At 36.2% G+C, this 17,432-nt stretch overlaps 1 protein-coding gene across 16 annotated transcripts in view; it reads left to right on the forward strand.

Annotated features, from left to right (window-relative positions):
• Positions 1-29: 29 nt before the first annotated feature.
• The window catches only part of phf14 (PHD finger protein 14), a 159,210-nt gene continuing 141,807 nt past the window's right edge, over positions 30-17,432 (forward strand). For 6 of the 16 annotated variants that reach the window (XM_087294431.2, XM_087294435.2, XM_087294438.2 and 3 more), the window contains exons 1-5: positions 30-97; positions 1,744-1,791; positions 2,969-3,079; positions 6,935-7,617; positions 8,779-8,920. In XM_087294431.2, the coding sequence (XP_087150557.2) occupies position 1,791; positions 2,969-3,079; positions 6,935-7,617; positions 8,779-8,920 (937 nt within the window). In that variant the 5' untranslated portion in view covers positions 30-97; positions 1,744-1,790. 16 annotated transcript variants of the gene reach the window in all.

The following is a 17,432-nucleotide window of genomic DNA, read 5'->3' on the forward strand; positions in this document are numbered from 1 at the left end:
CACGTGATACGCAAAACCATCGACGTAATACGCAGAACATGAGCTGAGGAGGCGTTCGTTGTACCTTTGTCCAAGCTAAACAAGAAAATCACACAAAGTGAGTAAATCTCGCTGTTACAGTATACATTTTGAAAGAGAACAGATAGCACAACGTAATCACCATCAGAATTTACCTGCTGTGGTTTGAAATGTGTGAAATACGCGTTAATATTTAGCACGAGGCTACTGGAACGTTTGCTTGATGCTAACTGATGTGTAGTTCATCTCTCCATCACCTAGCTTTACCGACACCGAGTATCATTAAAATAATATCAGCTGTTCTTAGTTGTTAGTGTGTATACCATGTTATCTTTGTTTGTTTTATTTCCGAGAAACGAGTTTATTTTAATCAAATGAACACCCTGCAGTATTTTAATCAGTGAGTTGCCTACAATGACAGCATCCTGTTATTTATTGTCATAGAGCTGTGCTGCACCTTTAGCCAGTTTAATGTGTGATTGATCTGAACTACGTTTTGAAATCATCACAGTCTGATGTCGTTTGCATCTTTAAAAAAAAAAAGAAATTTATGACATTGAAGATATTGTTTTACATGATAGGATAGTGTTAAAGGGATAGTTCAGCCCAAAAAGAAAAGTGTCATTTACTTCTAGAGGTAAATTTGGCTTTTTATAGTTAAACATTCGTTCAATGACAGCTTGTGACATGCTCCTTATATTGTTTACCGTGGTATTTTGAATATTCGATATGGAATCACATGTAAGTCTGACTTCAAAACAACATTAGCACTATATATTTGACTGAACAATGTTGTACTTTGATAGCCATGAGCTGCTAATATGCTTTCCCTATTAAAAATTGCAATGAGAACTTTTCTGAAATTGTATTATTAAGGAGAAAGTCTGAATGGGTGAATATAAAACCTACTTTACCTTAATATTTAATTAGTTCAAGTTGGTTTTATTAAAAACCGTAATTTCTAATAAAAAAGGTAAAGCTAAAGAAAACAAGGAGGCAACCATTTAAATCGCACTGACTTGTACTTGTGAAATGGAGGATGAAACAAATTCATGAACTATGTAAAGTTCCTGTCAAGCTCTGACAAAGTCTCATACATTAATAGTCTTTTCTGATATTTCATTTAACAAACGTCCCATGAATATCCTGTTGGAAGCGTGTAGATTGCTGAAGCACTTGTCAGAAAAAATCACAGGAACACACCACAAGGCTGGGGCTATAATGTTGATATTTTTGCAAAAATAAACTTCAACTACTCACTCTTTACAGCCTCATCTTTGGGTAGGGAAAATAATATATTTTTATATTCGGATATTCAGACATTCTCCTTTATAATATAACTTCAGAAAGTATTCTTTCCAAATTCTAAATAGGGAAATTATATTAGCAGCAAATGAATATCAAAGTACAACATTGTTCACAGTGAATTAGATAACAATAATGTTGTTTAGAAGGCATACTTGCATGCTAATTCTTATCGAATATTCAAAGTAACTTGGTAAACAATATAGAGACTGCTAAATGAATGAATGTGCGAAAATAAAACCAACTTTACCTTAATATTTACTCTCCCTTTTTTCAGACTTTGAGTTTCTTCTGTTAAACACAAAAGATGATATTTTGAAGACACCTGTAAAACTGTAAACTTCCATAGCATTTGTTTTTTTACTCTGGAAATCAGTGGTTACTAGTTTTCTTTAAAACATCTTTATTTGTGTCCAACAGAGGAAAGAAACAGATAAAGATTTGGAAACATTTGAGGGAGAATAAATAGTGAGTAAATGATCATTTTTGCATGAAAGATCCATTTAACCAAACATAGTGGTGTTTATGAGGTATTTGTAGTTTTCATATGTGTCTGTGTAGTTTTATTATGGTTAAATCAATGCACATTTTGGTGGTGCAGCTTTTCAGCTTAATCTGCAGGAATTCCCACTGTTGTTGAAATCATTACAGTAATTAGTTGTAACTGTTTTACATTGTTGATGCTTTATTAATTATTTATGTGGTATGATGGTAGTTATTAATAATAATTTTAATACTTTAATTTATGTAGTTATTTTTTTGTATCTACACTACCGGTCAAAAGTCTCCAAGGCTGCATTTATTTAGTCAAAATACAGTATTAATTGTAAAATCTTATTGCGCTTTAAAATAATGTTCAAAAGTAGCTTATCATTTAATTTAATAATTGATTCCAGTGATTTTAAAGATGAATTTTCAGCTTCATTACTCCAGTCTTCATAGTCATATTATCCTTCAGGAATCACTCTAATATTAATTTGGCTATGCTCCAATTGATCGGCCGTAGATACTGTATCGGCTGATAATCACATTTTATGACTCAATTAGTATTCCCTGGTCTGGCCGATCTCTTGAACCGATCACAGATGTTTGTTTACAAGTTTACTTGCAACATGCAAAGGAACCAGAAGTAATAGTTGGAAAGCAAAATGTTGGAATGTCCATTTTACATATATAACAACTGAAAGTTCTGTGTTTTTGACAATATTGCAAGTTCACTAAACCTGGCTGAATATTTTAATGAAATTAAAAATATTAAAATATATTTTAAAAACTTGAATAGTTAATAATATGCCTTTTTTAAATATAATTACTGTAATTAAGAAATATGTATTAATAGGTGTGCGTTTTAACTTCTTATGCATCAAATATGCAAGATGAAATATGCTTCAAACTATTTCTTCTATTCAAATGTAAATAATAAATTAGGTGCTTAGACAGTATTTCAGTTTTTTATTTGTTTTCATCTATTATTATTATTATTATTATTATTATTATTATTTCAAATTGCTAGCACTTTAAATTGGCAAATTGGCAGCAGATTTAAATGTAATGATGTGAATTTTAGTTATGTAAATATTTTATGCTGAAATCTGTTTTCTAAAAGAAATGTATATTTCAATGTGAACTGTTATTTCTTTATTAGTGGATCGGGGGTCGAAGCGGCGGCAGGTGAAGCCTTTGGCTGACTCTCTGCTGGATGCTCTGGACTATGACAGCTCAGATGACAGTGATTTTAAAGTTGGAGAATCATCAGGTAAATAATAATAATAAAACCCCTTCATAAAACATTGATTTAAGTGTTTTGTATACAGTAAAAAAGCAAAAACAAATTAGTGGATCAATTAAATATAAAAATGACTACAAGCAGTAGTGGCAAGTCTTATAAATGTAAAATGTTCAAAATTTGACTGATGGCTACATATTTATTTATACTACCGTTAGCCCTTTTAGACGTGGGTCTCTTCTTGGGTTTTCTCACCTGTCATGAAAGCAGCTGCTGAGGTGGAGATGAGACCTTCATCACCACATGCGTCACTGTTTTTTTTTTTCTCACCTGCCTGTAGATTCGACCTCCTGCAATGCATTACTAACACTGAAGTCACATATGCAATGGCTCCATATCACCATGACAGACTGGAGGTTAACGCAAAGCTTTCCCCATCAGGCTGCTGTCAACTATAGTGCAGAAATATCTGCGACCTGATAATGAAATTCTAACACTTTGACCCTTTTGGGTTTGAAAGTTTTGCCGCATGTTGAAATTTCTAGCGAGAAATAAAAATGCAGTGTCACACTAGTCTAATTGGACGATATATCATTGTCATGGGCTGTAAGAGAATGTTGCAATATATTAATTACTAACTAGACTCGTGGTTCATGGTAGGTTTTAAATACATAGTAAACGCCTGGCCCTTCATATACCATGACTCTTTATTTGGGTCATATTGGACCTACATAGAGTGTATCCAGAAAGTATTCATAGCGCTTCATTCTTTCTACTTTTTTTATGTTACAGCCTTATTCCAAAATGGATTAAATGCATTTATTTACTCAAAATTCTAGACACAATACCCCATAATGACAATGTGATTTTTTTTTTTTTAATTGTTGCAAATTTGTTACAAATAAAAAATCAAATGACAGGTTGGCATGGGGCGATGACCGATTTTAAAGCATTAAATTTTTATGCATTAAAAAGGGTCATATTTTGGTTTTGGGGGTTTCCAACAACAGTCTGATATGCATGCAATTCAAAAATTACTTTCATTGTCTTATAGAATGCATTTATTTTCACCTAATTATCCCAATGAGTCCCATATGATTCGTTCAGAGATTCATTTGTTCCGAAACCCCTCCTTAGCGCGATGCTAATTGGTCCGATTACCCAGTCTGTTGCGATTGGTCGACTGCATTCAGCGTCGAGCACGTGTCACGTTTTCAATTTGGCTTTAGACGCGATATATATGAATATAAACAGTTAACCAGATACAGTACAAGCAGTTACAAGTAACAAAACACAATTAAATACATAATTTGCAAGCTAGAGAAAACAAGCAGGCAATCATTTTAATGGCACTTACTTACACTTGTGAAATGGAGGACGAAACAAATCCATGAACTGTGTACTGTAAAGTTCCTGTCAAGCTCTGACAAAGTCTCACACACCAAACGACCGATGAATACCCCATTGTAAGTGATTAGATTGCTGAAGCACTCGTCAGAAAAATTACAGAACACAGCACAAGGCTGGGGCTATAATGCTGAGGTATTTTTGAAAAAATAAACTTCAACCTCTTACTTATCACAGTTTATCTTTGGGTAAGGAAAATAACACTAACTTTCCCTCATATTTCAGAGCACAGCGTCTTCATGACATGATTTAACCGGGATCTGATACAGTGTTTGTCTTCCTCTTTTTAAAAAAAATTTTTTACAGTGTTTGTGGGCAGGGCCGGGGGTTTCAATTTTCCTGGGTCTGCTCGCACAGCAAATGGGCGGGGCTTAAATTCCATATTGACGTAACACCATGGCTAAAGATTCGTTACAGCGGCGATTCATTCGATAAACTATAAGTCATCTCTTTTATGAATTAATCAATATTTGTAAACACGGTGCACTTTCAGATTTAAGCCTTAGCTGGATATTTCACTTAACCTAGAGCTGTGTTACACACTGCATGGAAGGTCATCATTTAAAAACCCATGATAGGGGATATTTAAGGCAGGGGTTTTTAAACTTTTAGACCACACGTTCCTTTTAAGTTTGTCCAATTTCACTCGGGCCCCCAGGCAACCCTCCCTCAAGCCAAAATTATAATGCATGCGCAAATATCATTCACTTATTACTTGCTGCGTTTAAAGTGCGTAAAATTAGTTAAATTTAAAAAAAAATTTAGAGCTTACCTGATTTAGTGTAATAGCTAAGCTTTTTTCTGTGAGGACAACATGCTGTGGTCGGATATCTGACACGACTAACCGTAAATCATCTTCCACTGTCAATAAGCATGAGCCATAGTTAGGCCCACTCAGAATCTGCGATTGCAAAAATCTGCTGATTTTTAGCCCATCATTGAGCTAATGTATTTACATGTATATGTGTACATTTATATTTATTTAGTTTTTAAATTAATTTCATTAACATTATTGTGAAATAAATTCTCAGCTGTATAATAATATGTCCAAAGAGTCTGTCTGGCCCTAGCCATTGCCTACTTGCTTTTGATGTATGTACATTCAGAAAATGCTGCTTCGCAAAGCCAAGTTTGCAGAGCCCTGATGGTGTGGTTGAGTCGAACATTGAGTATGTTTACATGGATACCAATACTTTAATACAATTTTATTTTGATTAAAACCATACTTTGATTAAGAGTCTACCATGTAAACAGAGATTTTTGATGACCTTATTCCGACTAAAGTCTTAACTGAACTAAACAGAAAAAGAATTAAGACGTTGAGTATGTCTATATTAGTGGCATTATTGAAGTAAATACCGCAATCAAACTATTACCGTCATGTAGGACTTTACGCCGCATTTTGTGACAAGATCCGCACGCGGTTGTCAGTAAAGGACCACACACACACACACACACACACACACACACACACACACACACACACCCCTTGACTTGTATTCATTCACCGTCTTTAATTTTAAAAAGAACTCGGTCCACTTTATTTGTATATGTTTTATTGGAACACATTAACTCTACAGGTGCCTGAAGTTAGCTGTGGAGCTAATGTTAATCATATTATTCTCTCTAGTGAATGCATAAAAATCGTCATCATAATTTACTGAAGTGCACGCCTCAATGTCTCGCACCCCCCTTAATAGGTGCTAGCTCCTCACAGTTGGAAAACCCCTGCTTTAAGGTATTGACCTTATTCTAAAATGCGGAAGTGCGCCTGTTTTTGCGATTGTCTTAGAACTTCCGATTCAGTCGCCTATGGGAGAAATGACTAGGAATAATATACGGCAGAAAATGGTCAAACTGCTTGCTCTACAAACAAATGTTTGCATGACTATACAGACAAAGTAGAATAATATAATAAGAAAATATAAAATTGCAACATCAAGCAGCGTAATGAGCAGTTTTTAACGTCAAAAAATGAATGTAAGTGAATGAGACCGGAAGTCTCAAGCCAAAAAGATTCAAATGGCAGCGCCCACTTGTCTGTGGAGAATAAGGTGAATACAATGGTTTGGAAAATTCATGAATTTAAAACTAACGAATTTTTGTCATACCGTTCAGTATATGTACACTTTTTTTTTCTTCATGTTGTCAAAGACTATATATATATATATATATATATATATATATATATATATATATATATATATATATATATATATATATATAATATATATGCAACAGTATCTCCTGCAGCAAAGGAGCAGGCACATAAAAAAAAACTACTGGTCAGCCCACAATTCAGCAAACATTTATTATTTTTGGATATTATTTATCAAAGGTTATCACACAATCAGAATCTTATACCGGCCCGTGCCTATTGACAAGCTTCTTGTTTGCAACACATTTGAAGTGTCTTATATTTAGTTTGAAACACACAAAAATACACTGTTTAGTTTATTTCTCATTCTTGTGTGCCAGGTTCAGAGGGCACTGGCAATGGCAGTGATGAAGAGGGCTCAAAAGACAGCGCCGCGGGCTCAGAGAGCGACTCTGATGCTGCTGCTGCCTCTGCTGATGAAGAGGGCATAGACGACCTAGAGACCAAAGACTTGAATCAAGAAGATGATGAAGAAGAGAAAGTCAAAGAGTCGTTTTCAGAGGAGACCAGCAGCAAAGAAACAGGAGGAAGCTCTAGGAGTCGCAAAAAGGGAGAAAAATCCTCTGATATGGAACCGAATGGTAGTGCTACGACAGAGGAAAACTCAGCAGAGCCCAAAAAATGGAACCTACGGCGCAACCGACCCATGCTGGACTTCACTACGATGGAAGAGCTGAACGAAATGGATGATTACGACAGCGAGGATGACAATGACTGGAGGCCTACGCAGGGAAAAAAAAAAGGCAAGGCATCATCTGGAAAGGAGAAAGAAGGGAGTGGCGAAGAGGATGATGATGATGGTGGTAGTGATGAAGAGGACAATGAGGATGATAATGACGATGATGATGATGATGATGATGAAGGTAATGATGACGAGAGCAGTAGCAGTGATAGTGAGGAAGAAGGGAAGAAACCAAAAAGGAAAGCAGGGAAAAACACAGGGGCGTTTGACGAGGAGGAAACCAATGACAGCCACAGCACATCTCATGGGAAGGGCAATGAGGTAAGATGTTATACTAAAGTTGAAACAATTTTTGAAAGTGTTTTTCAAATAAAATAAAAAAATAGTTGCTGAAAAAAATTGGGTAAATTGGATGTTTATTTAGCAAGGGTGTATTGAACAGGGCCCCTAGTTTTTTTGGGATTGTTTTTGCAATAAAAATTATTGATATTGTGGTGGTAATTCCCAGAAATTTGCGGACAATTTTTGGAGAGGAAAAAAAAAAAAAAAAAAAAAAAAAAAAAAATATATATATATATATATATATATATATATATATATATATATATATTTATATATTTATATATATATATACAGTTAAAGTTAGAATTATTAGCCCCCCTGTTTATTTTGTCCCCAATTTATTTTTAATGGAGAGAAGATTTTTCAACACATTTCTAAACATATTAGTTTTTAAAACTCATTTCTATAAGCTGATTTCTTTTAACTTTGTCATGATGACAATAAATAATATTTGACTATATGTTTTTCAAGACACTTCTATACATCTTAAAGTGACATTAAAGGCTTAACTAGATTCATTATGTTAACTAGGCAGTTTAGGGTTAACTAGTTTTATTTGGGTATATTTAACTTGTAGATGATTCTCCATACTTATTCCTTATGTTTGAACTTCAAAAGAACTTCAAAATGTCATTCAGTTTAAATTTTTAAATAATCTGGTCATAAAGAAGTCTGTGCTCAGTATTTTCTGACAACTGATAGGAATGTGAAGCACATCAAATAGTCAGTAGATTTACCCACTTTAAATATGTCCAAAAGTTTAGCTGCATAAAAAGGAACCGACTTGAAATCTCAAATGCAATTGCATAATTGTGCATTTAGGAATACACAGGCAATCAGATAATCCAGCCATTGGCTCGCAAACCATCAGATTGTTCATACAAAAGAGCAATCCTTGTGAATGGGCTTATCTAAGAACTTCAGTTTATAGGATTGGCTAATCTTCCAATCTCAGAGGTGGAATTAGAGCTGAAGCCTTTGAGTGGCTTTACTTTTTTTTCCTCCCACACGGGTGTAAGACCTTGTTTTCAATTTTGTTAGAGGAAGATATTTGGACTTTAGTAGAGAACACTAGTCGTTTTATCAGCTTTAACACCGCTAACTGGAGCTGGATTGTTAAGTTATCCGTTGCTTCCACAGGACTCTCTGTTGGAGCGGCCTCAGGCCTGGAGCTCCCAGCGGATGGAGCACATCCTTATCTGCTGTGTGTGTCTGGGAGACAACAGCGAAGATGCGGATGAGATCATCCAGTGTGACAACTGTGGCGTGACTGTGCATGAAGGTAAAATCCCAAACTCAGCCGCCTGCCACCAAAACCTCAGCTCAAATATTGATCTCAAATGTTTGTACAAAGTTTCCAAAAAAAGTTTTGGAATATATTTTAATATTCACTAACTTTTTTCTGAGCAAAGCCTGGCCTTTGACACAAGCCTTTTTAAGCTAATATGTAGGTACATAAAGATGTGTAGACATAAAAAATAAGAAATATGAGTAAAATATTTCAGCAATTGTTTTAATATCAAATGATTAGGGCTGGCAGTATGGGCAATAAATCATATCTTGGTATTTTTAGGAGGAATGACTGTATACAATATATATCCGGTATTTTCCTATAAATGGTTACTTGAGAGTTAAAGGCTTTATTAAAACTTTTTATTAAGCAGTTTTTGAGCAAATTATAATTCAAACACAGGGGTTTTCCCTCCCTGTTATTATCATCATTATAATTATCATTCCTATGGCCCGTTTCCACTGAGTGGTACGGTACAGTTCGGTTTGGTATGCTTTTATGGCCCTTGTCAAAAGGCATACCAAACCTAACCTTGCCACTTTTTCGGCAACCCTTTCGAAAGGGTACCAAACACAAGAAATGGTACCAAAAGGCGGAGGTAGACGCTCCGCTGAACGCTATTGGTTTACAGAGATACGTCAGTCGCTTGCGCAACAAGCCAGAATGAAAACAAAAAACCCACCATGTTTAAAATACACACAGCCGAAAGATTACAGCGAAATTACATATACATATAATAACAAGCCATGGTCGATCTGGGCTCAAACAAACCTTGTTTTCGTCTTGATGAACGGCCACAAAGTAGAGCAGAATCTACCCTGTGCCTCGTTGTTTTAGTCTGAAACGTGAGCGTTTTCGCCACACGTCTATATCTGAAATAACAAACTCCTTGAGCTGATGATAATAACGTGCGCTTGATTATTAATGTGCTTGTGAAACCTGATCCTGTCAGACACTGACGCGAGAGTGAAGCGCGAAAAAAGGAGAAGCCGGGATTAAAGGAGCACGTTATTTCTTAAGCAAACGTGAACAAACTACCTTCTTTTAATTTTTATTATTACCTTTTAGACTATTATGAACTCAGAATGATGGAATTCCTCTCTAACAGAGGCTACATGTGCTGCTGAAGATTACAGACACAGATAAGAGGTTTTCACAGACTGTGGGCTATTTTTTGTGTTGTTTTGAACTTAGGATGAAATGTATGCTGTGAGTAGTTTTTCTGTAGTTGGTAACATATATATGTTCATATATGTTCATTTATTTATTTATTTTATATTATTGCAGATGTTACAGTAGGCTATTTCGCACTGTAATTGATCTGCAGTCATAATCAAATCATGTTCGTTAGTTATAAACATTTATACACGAGTATTTGTGTGTAAAGCATCTGTTTTGTGAGAAGTGCTTTTCATATGATATGTGAGCGACCCATACAGTTTTATTGTAGACATTTCCTCGAGCAAGAATGATGCGACTAAAACTTTCTGTCATACACCACGCCCACCAAAGGGGTACCCTGTGGAAACGCAAGCTGATAAAGGTGACCCGTATTGACCTAAACCGTACCGTACTGTACCAGTCAGTGGAAACGAGCCATTATATTGTTCTTTGTTGAAAGAGTAGCTAACAGCGAGATATTAAAATAGCAAAAGGAAAATTTGGTAGACAAATGCATGTTTTTTATTTATTTTACTTTTTTCTAAGTCTTAATAATCATCCAAACCACCAACTGTTTGTACACTATAGGCATACACACAAATCAAACCACGTCTTCCAATTAAAAAAAAAAAAAAAAAATCTATTAAACAGAATAAATAAATACAATCATTAGAATATATTGAATTGAAGTCAATATGCAATAACAGACCAGAACGCAGAGCTAAATGGGTTATAACGTAAATGTAAAGAAGAGTCCGTCTTGTAATAGATCCTGGGCTTATAAACAGTGGACATGAGGTGGTTTCACTTTTAAAATGCGGTATAAATTCGTCCCATTTTGGCGTTTTTAATTCTTTTGAACACATTCAGGTGTTGCTTGTCAATTTGACAAGGCTTCTACGTTCGTTGTTACAGTCAATTGCGGAAGAAATGATCAATAAAAGGTTTCTGATAAAGCGCTGTGACGTTATTATAGTTCAGAATAAAAAGACACAGTAGTATTATTAAAGTGAAGAACACCTACATTTTAGGCAGTTTTTCTTTAGTTGGTTAAATAACAATACTCTTTTTATTGGGAAACTCGACTCACTGTGTGTCTGTACACTGGACTGCATTGTCAAGCAAGCGTGAGGAGAATAAACACAGAAAGGAGAGTGATCTTCATCATCCCACATTATTAGCTCATTGTGATTCGGGCTCGTTGGAAACAAAAATCAATTACGCTTTAAACCGTCTTTTAGCGGCGGCCGTCTCATTCAGACAGGCCCGCTTAACACCAGTCGGGCAGGCTGGATCAATGTGTCACCACTAATTTTCAATTACTCACTGATTTATTTCTTTAATTATTTATTTACTGCTTGTTTTTGTGCTGATGTCCTGTTGATTCGCTGAAGCCTCGCAGGTAGTTCAGTACACTGGAAAAAAGAGCTGGAATATATATGAAGGTTAATTTAGTTTGTTGCACAAAACTGTCGATAAATCATCTTTAAAAACAATGTACATGTAAGATTTTAAGTCTCTTTTCTCACACCTGGTATTAATATGCATTTTCGTCAATCCGATTACAAGACAACAAGTACAGGTGCAAAAAGGGTGGGACATCTTTTAAGCTTGTCTACTTTTGACCAAATTCAGAGGTAAAAACACATTCGACAGGATTGCTCTAATAGTGTAAATGCACATGTGGAAAAATGTGTTGAACAGCTACTCAAATCCATCTCCGCTCTGCCTGCTGAGCTAATTCATAAGTTAAGTTTTACAAACTAATTTCGAGAGGAGCACATGATATGATTTATTGTGGCTGGTCTCTCATCTGTAATCAGCAATTACCCAATCAGGGGTGCGTTTCCTAAACAACGACATAACTTGCGGCTGAACTATCATAGTATGATGCATCGTTTGGGAAAAGAATGATGTAGAACTCAATAAGAATGAGAATAGAACTCAACCAGGAACTATGCTTCTAAATACAACTCTAGAGGTGTAGTTGCAATCGTACAAGTTTGCGAATGTTCATTTGAACGATGGATTTTGGAAACACCAAATCAACAAATTAGCAACAACTTGCGACCTTAGTTGGCTATCGATGGTTTTCAGAAACGCAGCCCTGATTGATAAGGGGTGCAATAAGTAGAATGATTTCGCTCTACTGCCTCATCTTCGCTTTGGAAGAATCCCCCCTTTCACCAACAACCAAGCCTTACAAATACACCCTGGACCACCACTTTAAAATAACGAGGTCAAAAAAGAATAAATCATTCAATTTAACAGGAATAGTAATCATTTAAGAAATATATACTTAGAAAGTATATGCTGTGTGCACATTTATTGTTTTGTGTGGTGTGGTGTGGCATAGTGCCAAAAGTTGCTTTTTTCTTTCCCAAAGTAAATTAAAAGATTGCTGGTTCAAGCCCCCTGAGGAACAGTGCTCACTTTTGTGACCTTGATTTCTTGTCAGTTACTTTGCTTAAAAGCACCTGTTAAATGACTACTTACTTACCCGCTTGCTTATCAGATTTTATCTGCCGAGGACGCATTAGTTAATTACAACCTTCAGAACATGTGACTGTTCATCCTTTCATCTCAGCATACAGCAGAGAGGAATTTATAATGAAGAATATATGCAGTTTTCTAAAACACATTCAGTTTCTCCCATTTATTTTTCATTTATTTATTTTTTTTAATAGAGCTGTTGGGTATGCATTTGGATTTTAATGACTTTCCTAATGGATCTCTGACCATTGCGGTTAATCCTAAACTGATTAAACTTAGAGAGTATAAAACAAGAAAAAGTTAATGATTTTTTTTTTTCTTAAGGCAGGTTTAGGAAAATATTATGGCAATTATTAAAATCATTCTTTAGTCAATGCTTCATACCAAACATGCACAGTTGTTTTAGTTTTCTGTCTCATGATACTTTAAAATTTATTCTGATATTTCTGATAAAGGGGAAAAGAAAAAAATATTTTTACTATGAATTTTGATTTATTCACTGCTGCATAATTTATTAATAATAATAATTTCACAGGTAAAAGACATGCGGTAAAGGTGACTTGGGTAAGCTAAAATTGTCCATACTGTATGTGTGTGAATGAGAGTGTATGGGTGTTTCCCAGTAATGAGTTGCAGCTAGAAGGGCATCCGCTTCGTAAAACATATGCTGGATAAGTTGGCGGTTCATTCTGCTGTGTCGACCCCACAATAATAAAGAGACTAAGCCGAAAAAAGAAACTTAATGAATGATTTTGTGGCTAATGGTGCCTAGACTTTTTGTTTTGTGTTTATTTTATTTTATTTTATTTATATATTTTTTGTTAGAACAGTAGAGAGTATAGAAAAACCATGGAGAACAGAGAGAGGATGGATCGGCATAGGATCTCGAACTTTGAATTAAACTCGGGTCGCTGTGATGTGAACACCGGAGTACCATGTGTAGACGCACTTGCCACTACATTGGCGCCAACATTTTATTTTTTATTCTCAAAACAACTTTTCTATAAAGCAATTAGTAATTTTTCAAGTAAAAAAAGTCATTTTTGATCTTATTGGGTCATTATTTAGCCAGAGCAGTCAGCAATGTTATCTACGTCAAATAAGCTGCACTCTCAAACTCATTCTGTCTGCGAGTAAGAAAATGGCTAAATCAGTCATTTGCTCTGCCATCCTGCATGGTTAGATGGAACACATACAACAGCAGTAAGGGATCTGGTCCAGACACACACACATATATACACACACATTCCTCCCCCTTTAGTGTCAGTTCACTGAAACAAGCTACTTCATAACCTAGCGCCACTGAATCAGAGGGCCAACCTTGAAGCATCCAGTAGTGCTTTACTGTGCCAAAAGCAGTGTTGCAGTGTCAGCTCATGGAGCCGCACAAATTCATAGACACACAAAGTATCTTGCTTTCCTCTTAATGAGTGAAATAAAATGTATAAAATGCGCTGAGGCCTATAGAGGAGTGCAGAATCTGAGCTGTTTGAGTTCTTCCTTTTCTTACTGTTTCTCTACTCAATGCTACAGTCACTGTATTGATCTAAAAAAAATGTTTTTGCAAGAATATTAAAAATATAGTATAAAGAAATAATGTTTCATTGCTTAATGAACTGGTCATGTTATATTAAATCACTGTTTAATACAGTGTACAAGTTAATACAGAAGTTCTGAGATAAGATTACACTTTGGATATAAAAAGCGATAGCTAATGTAGCGATAGCAGTAATAGACCACCTATTGTAAATAATGTGATGCTGTAAAAAATCTAATCATTTGTACAAGAGATTCATTCAAAAATTTTCTTTCTTCCAGTAATGAGTCGGGATGTTGTTCTGAGTGAATCATTGAATCATTCATTATTTAGCTTTATATAATTACACTGACCGGCCACTTTATTAGGTACACCTTACTAGTACTTGGTTGGACCCCCTTTTACCTTCAGAACTGCCTTAATCGTTTGTGGCATAGATTCAACAAGATACTGGAAATATTCCTTGGCTACACAGTTGCTGCAGATTTGTCAGCTGCACATTCATGATGTGAATCTCTCGTTCTACCACATCCCAAAGGTGCTCGATTGGATATCATTGTCATATTCAAGAAACCAGTCTGAGATGATTCTCACTTTATGACATGGCACAATATCTTGCTGGAAGTAGCCCTCAGAGGATAAGTACACTGTGGTCATAAAGGGATGGGCATGGTCAACAACAATACTCAGCAATAGTAGGCTGTTGCATTGACAATGGGCTGCAACAGATTGTCTTGACCATGTCTACATGCCTAAATGCATTGAGCTGCTGCCATGTGATTGGAAAATATCCCACACTGTTAAACCACCACCACCAGCCTGAACCGTTGATAGAAGGCAGAATGGATCCATGCTGTCGTGTTGTTGATGCAAAATTCTGACCCTACCATCCGAATGTTGCAGCAGAAATGTAGACTCATCAGACCAGACAGTTTGTGACTCCAGAACTGCCGCTCACTCAATTTTTTTTTCAAACCATTCTCTGTAAACCCTCGAAATGGTTGAGTGAGAAAAATCCCAGTAGATCGGCAGTAGATCAGCAGTTTCTGAAATACTCAGATCAGCCCATCTAGCACCAACCATGCTCCTTTTAAAGTCACTTAAATCACCTTTCTTCCTCATTCTGATGCTCGGTTTGAACTGCTGCAGATCGTCTGGCCCATGTCTACATGCCTAAAGGCATTGCTGCCATGTGATTGGCTGATTATAAATTTGCATTAACAAGCAGTTAGACAGGTGTACCTAATACACTTCTAAATTACTTGTTGTTTTGTTTAGTCTATCAAATAAATGAATAAATATCATGATTCTGAGTTTATCTAGCATCATGCAGCTCTAGCACATTGATTAGCCAGAACAAGTCTAAGTAGCTCTTCATGACCCCAGGTTTGTTGACCCCATTTGCCACTCTAACCTAATAACCGGTTCACAAAAGTTTAAACTGAACCAGTATTCACCGAATTGCATTTTCCTGTAGATCACATCATTGAGGCAGCTTGCAGCATCCGCAGTGTTGGACAGCTGTTTCAGAGCTAAATTCTTGACCTGGGTCAGTCGCTTGCCACCTGCTAGTACCAGCTGCTCTGTGGTACCACCATTCCCACTGGGAGAGGGCATGATTGGTCCAGGAGGTGGGGCAGCCCTCATGGCTGACTGTGTCACAAGTGCTCGCTTGATATTTGTGCACTAGTTTGAAAAGGTGACCTTTAGACAAGTGCCACAGAATAGGTGCAGCTTCTGTACTCTTTACATGCAGACAAAAGTACAGGTTTCCCATAGGTCAGGGACTTTTTATTTCTAGTTTTTCTGGAGTAATTTCTTTCTCACTGGCAGTCACTTAAGTAAAATACAGTCACCAGGCAGTACCTTGGCTGAAATCACATTGAGACTGAAGTTTACTCAGTCCTACTGCTTTTAGGGCAGGGACACACCAAGCCGACACTAAACAACTAGCACCGATGAATCCGTGTTGTTTTCTCACATCTGGTCCCCTTCTGGACCAAAAGTCTGTACATGAACACCAAACGGGATGGCAGCCGACTGAACCATGAGCGTGTGTTGAGGACATGTCTTTCCTGCCAAATTTGTCTTATGATCTATTAATTGATATTGTTTGCAAATATTTGAGAAATGTAGTGAAATTACAGCCGGCTTCTTTTGTTTCTTTTTGACTTCAGTTTTTGGTCTCTTGCTCTGATTTGTTGCTGAATAGCTAATCAGAGCACTGTCTTCAGCCAACGGCCAATGTCGATTCTACATACAGAATCGTGTCAATGATCTTCAGCATTAACCCAATGAGAAGCAACACATTAATTCAACTAGTTGGACAGACGGTTTGACAAAGACCAAAGACTGACCATCGGCTTGGTGTGTATATTGTTATTTGTTGTCATGATACTGGAATTTTAGTACCAATCAGTATTGAAATTTTAAAAGCGTCCATTTCCCGCTAACATTTAAGAGCTGTTGAGCAGCTGGTATGTCTATAAGCTGATGAATTGACTGATCTTTGCGCCTTTAAAATGCTCCAGTGGCATGTTTCTGTGTTTTCACTTGGTAAACATTCACGGCCAATCACAGTCATTTCTGTTGAACATATGAATACAATGGCAAAACAGTGCTGTTTAAGAATGTGCTCAACAGTGCTTAAATGTCCGCTGGAAATGAAAGTTTTAAAATTTCTGAATTGATTGGTACCGAAATTCTAGTATCGTGACCACACTAAGCTGAAACAAAAAGTGCTATATGCTGTAGCTATAACATTAGGGGGCTAGTTAGCTAGCATAATTGGTCACTTACAGAATTTTAAATATTTAGGTTGTGAATAGGGATGTTCAGATCCGATCACATGATCGTAAATTGGGCCCAATCACGCGGTTTCATACTCAGTCTGAATCTGACGTTACCCCCCAATCAGGACTCGAATATATATATGTGTGTGTGTATATATATATATATATATATATATACTCTCACTATTTAAAACACATCTTTATTTATGCAGTGGCAGAGAGTTAGACCTCTTTCTAGACTTGCCGCCATGTTTAGACCATGCAAAAACAGCAACGTGTGCTGCATGACATTACGTTGTTGCAGAGATGCTGTTGGTTAAATGCTGGCAAAGTAGAACATGGAAGCAGCTTGAAGTGGAAACACAAGTATGTCTGCGGTCTGGAGATATTATGAAGTTGATGATGACAACATTGCCATAGCAAACAGTGACATATGTCAAATTGGGAGTGTCTGCCGGGTATTTTTAGGGTGCTATTTGTTTTTATATAACATTGTTTTTTATTTACCGTTGCACTAAAG

The sequence above is a fragment of the Danio rerio genome, chromosome 19, assembly GCF_052040795.2.
Source record: "Danio rerio strain M-AB ecotype USA chromosome 19, GRCz13ab, whole genome shotgun sequence".
In the NCBI taxonomy this organism is placed as follows: domain Eukaryota; kingdom Metazoa; phylum Chordata; class Actinopteri; order Cypriniformes; family Danionidae; genus Danio; species Danio rerio.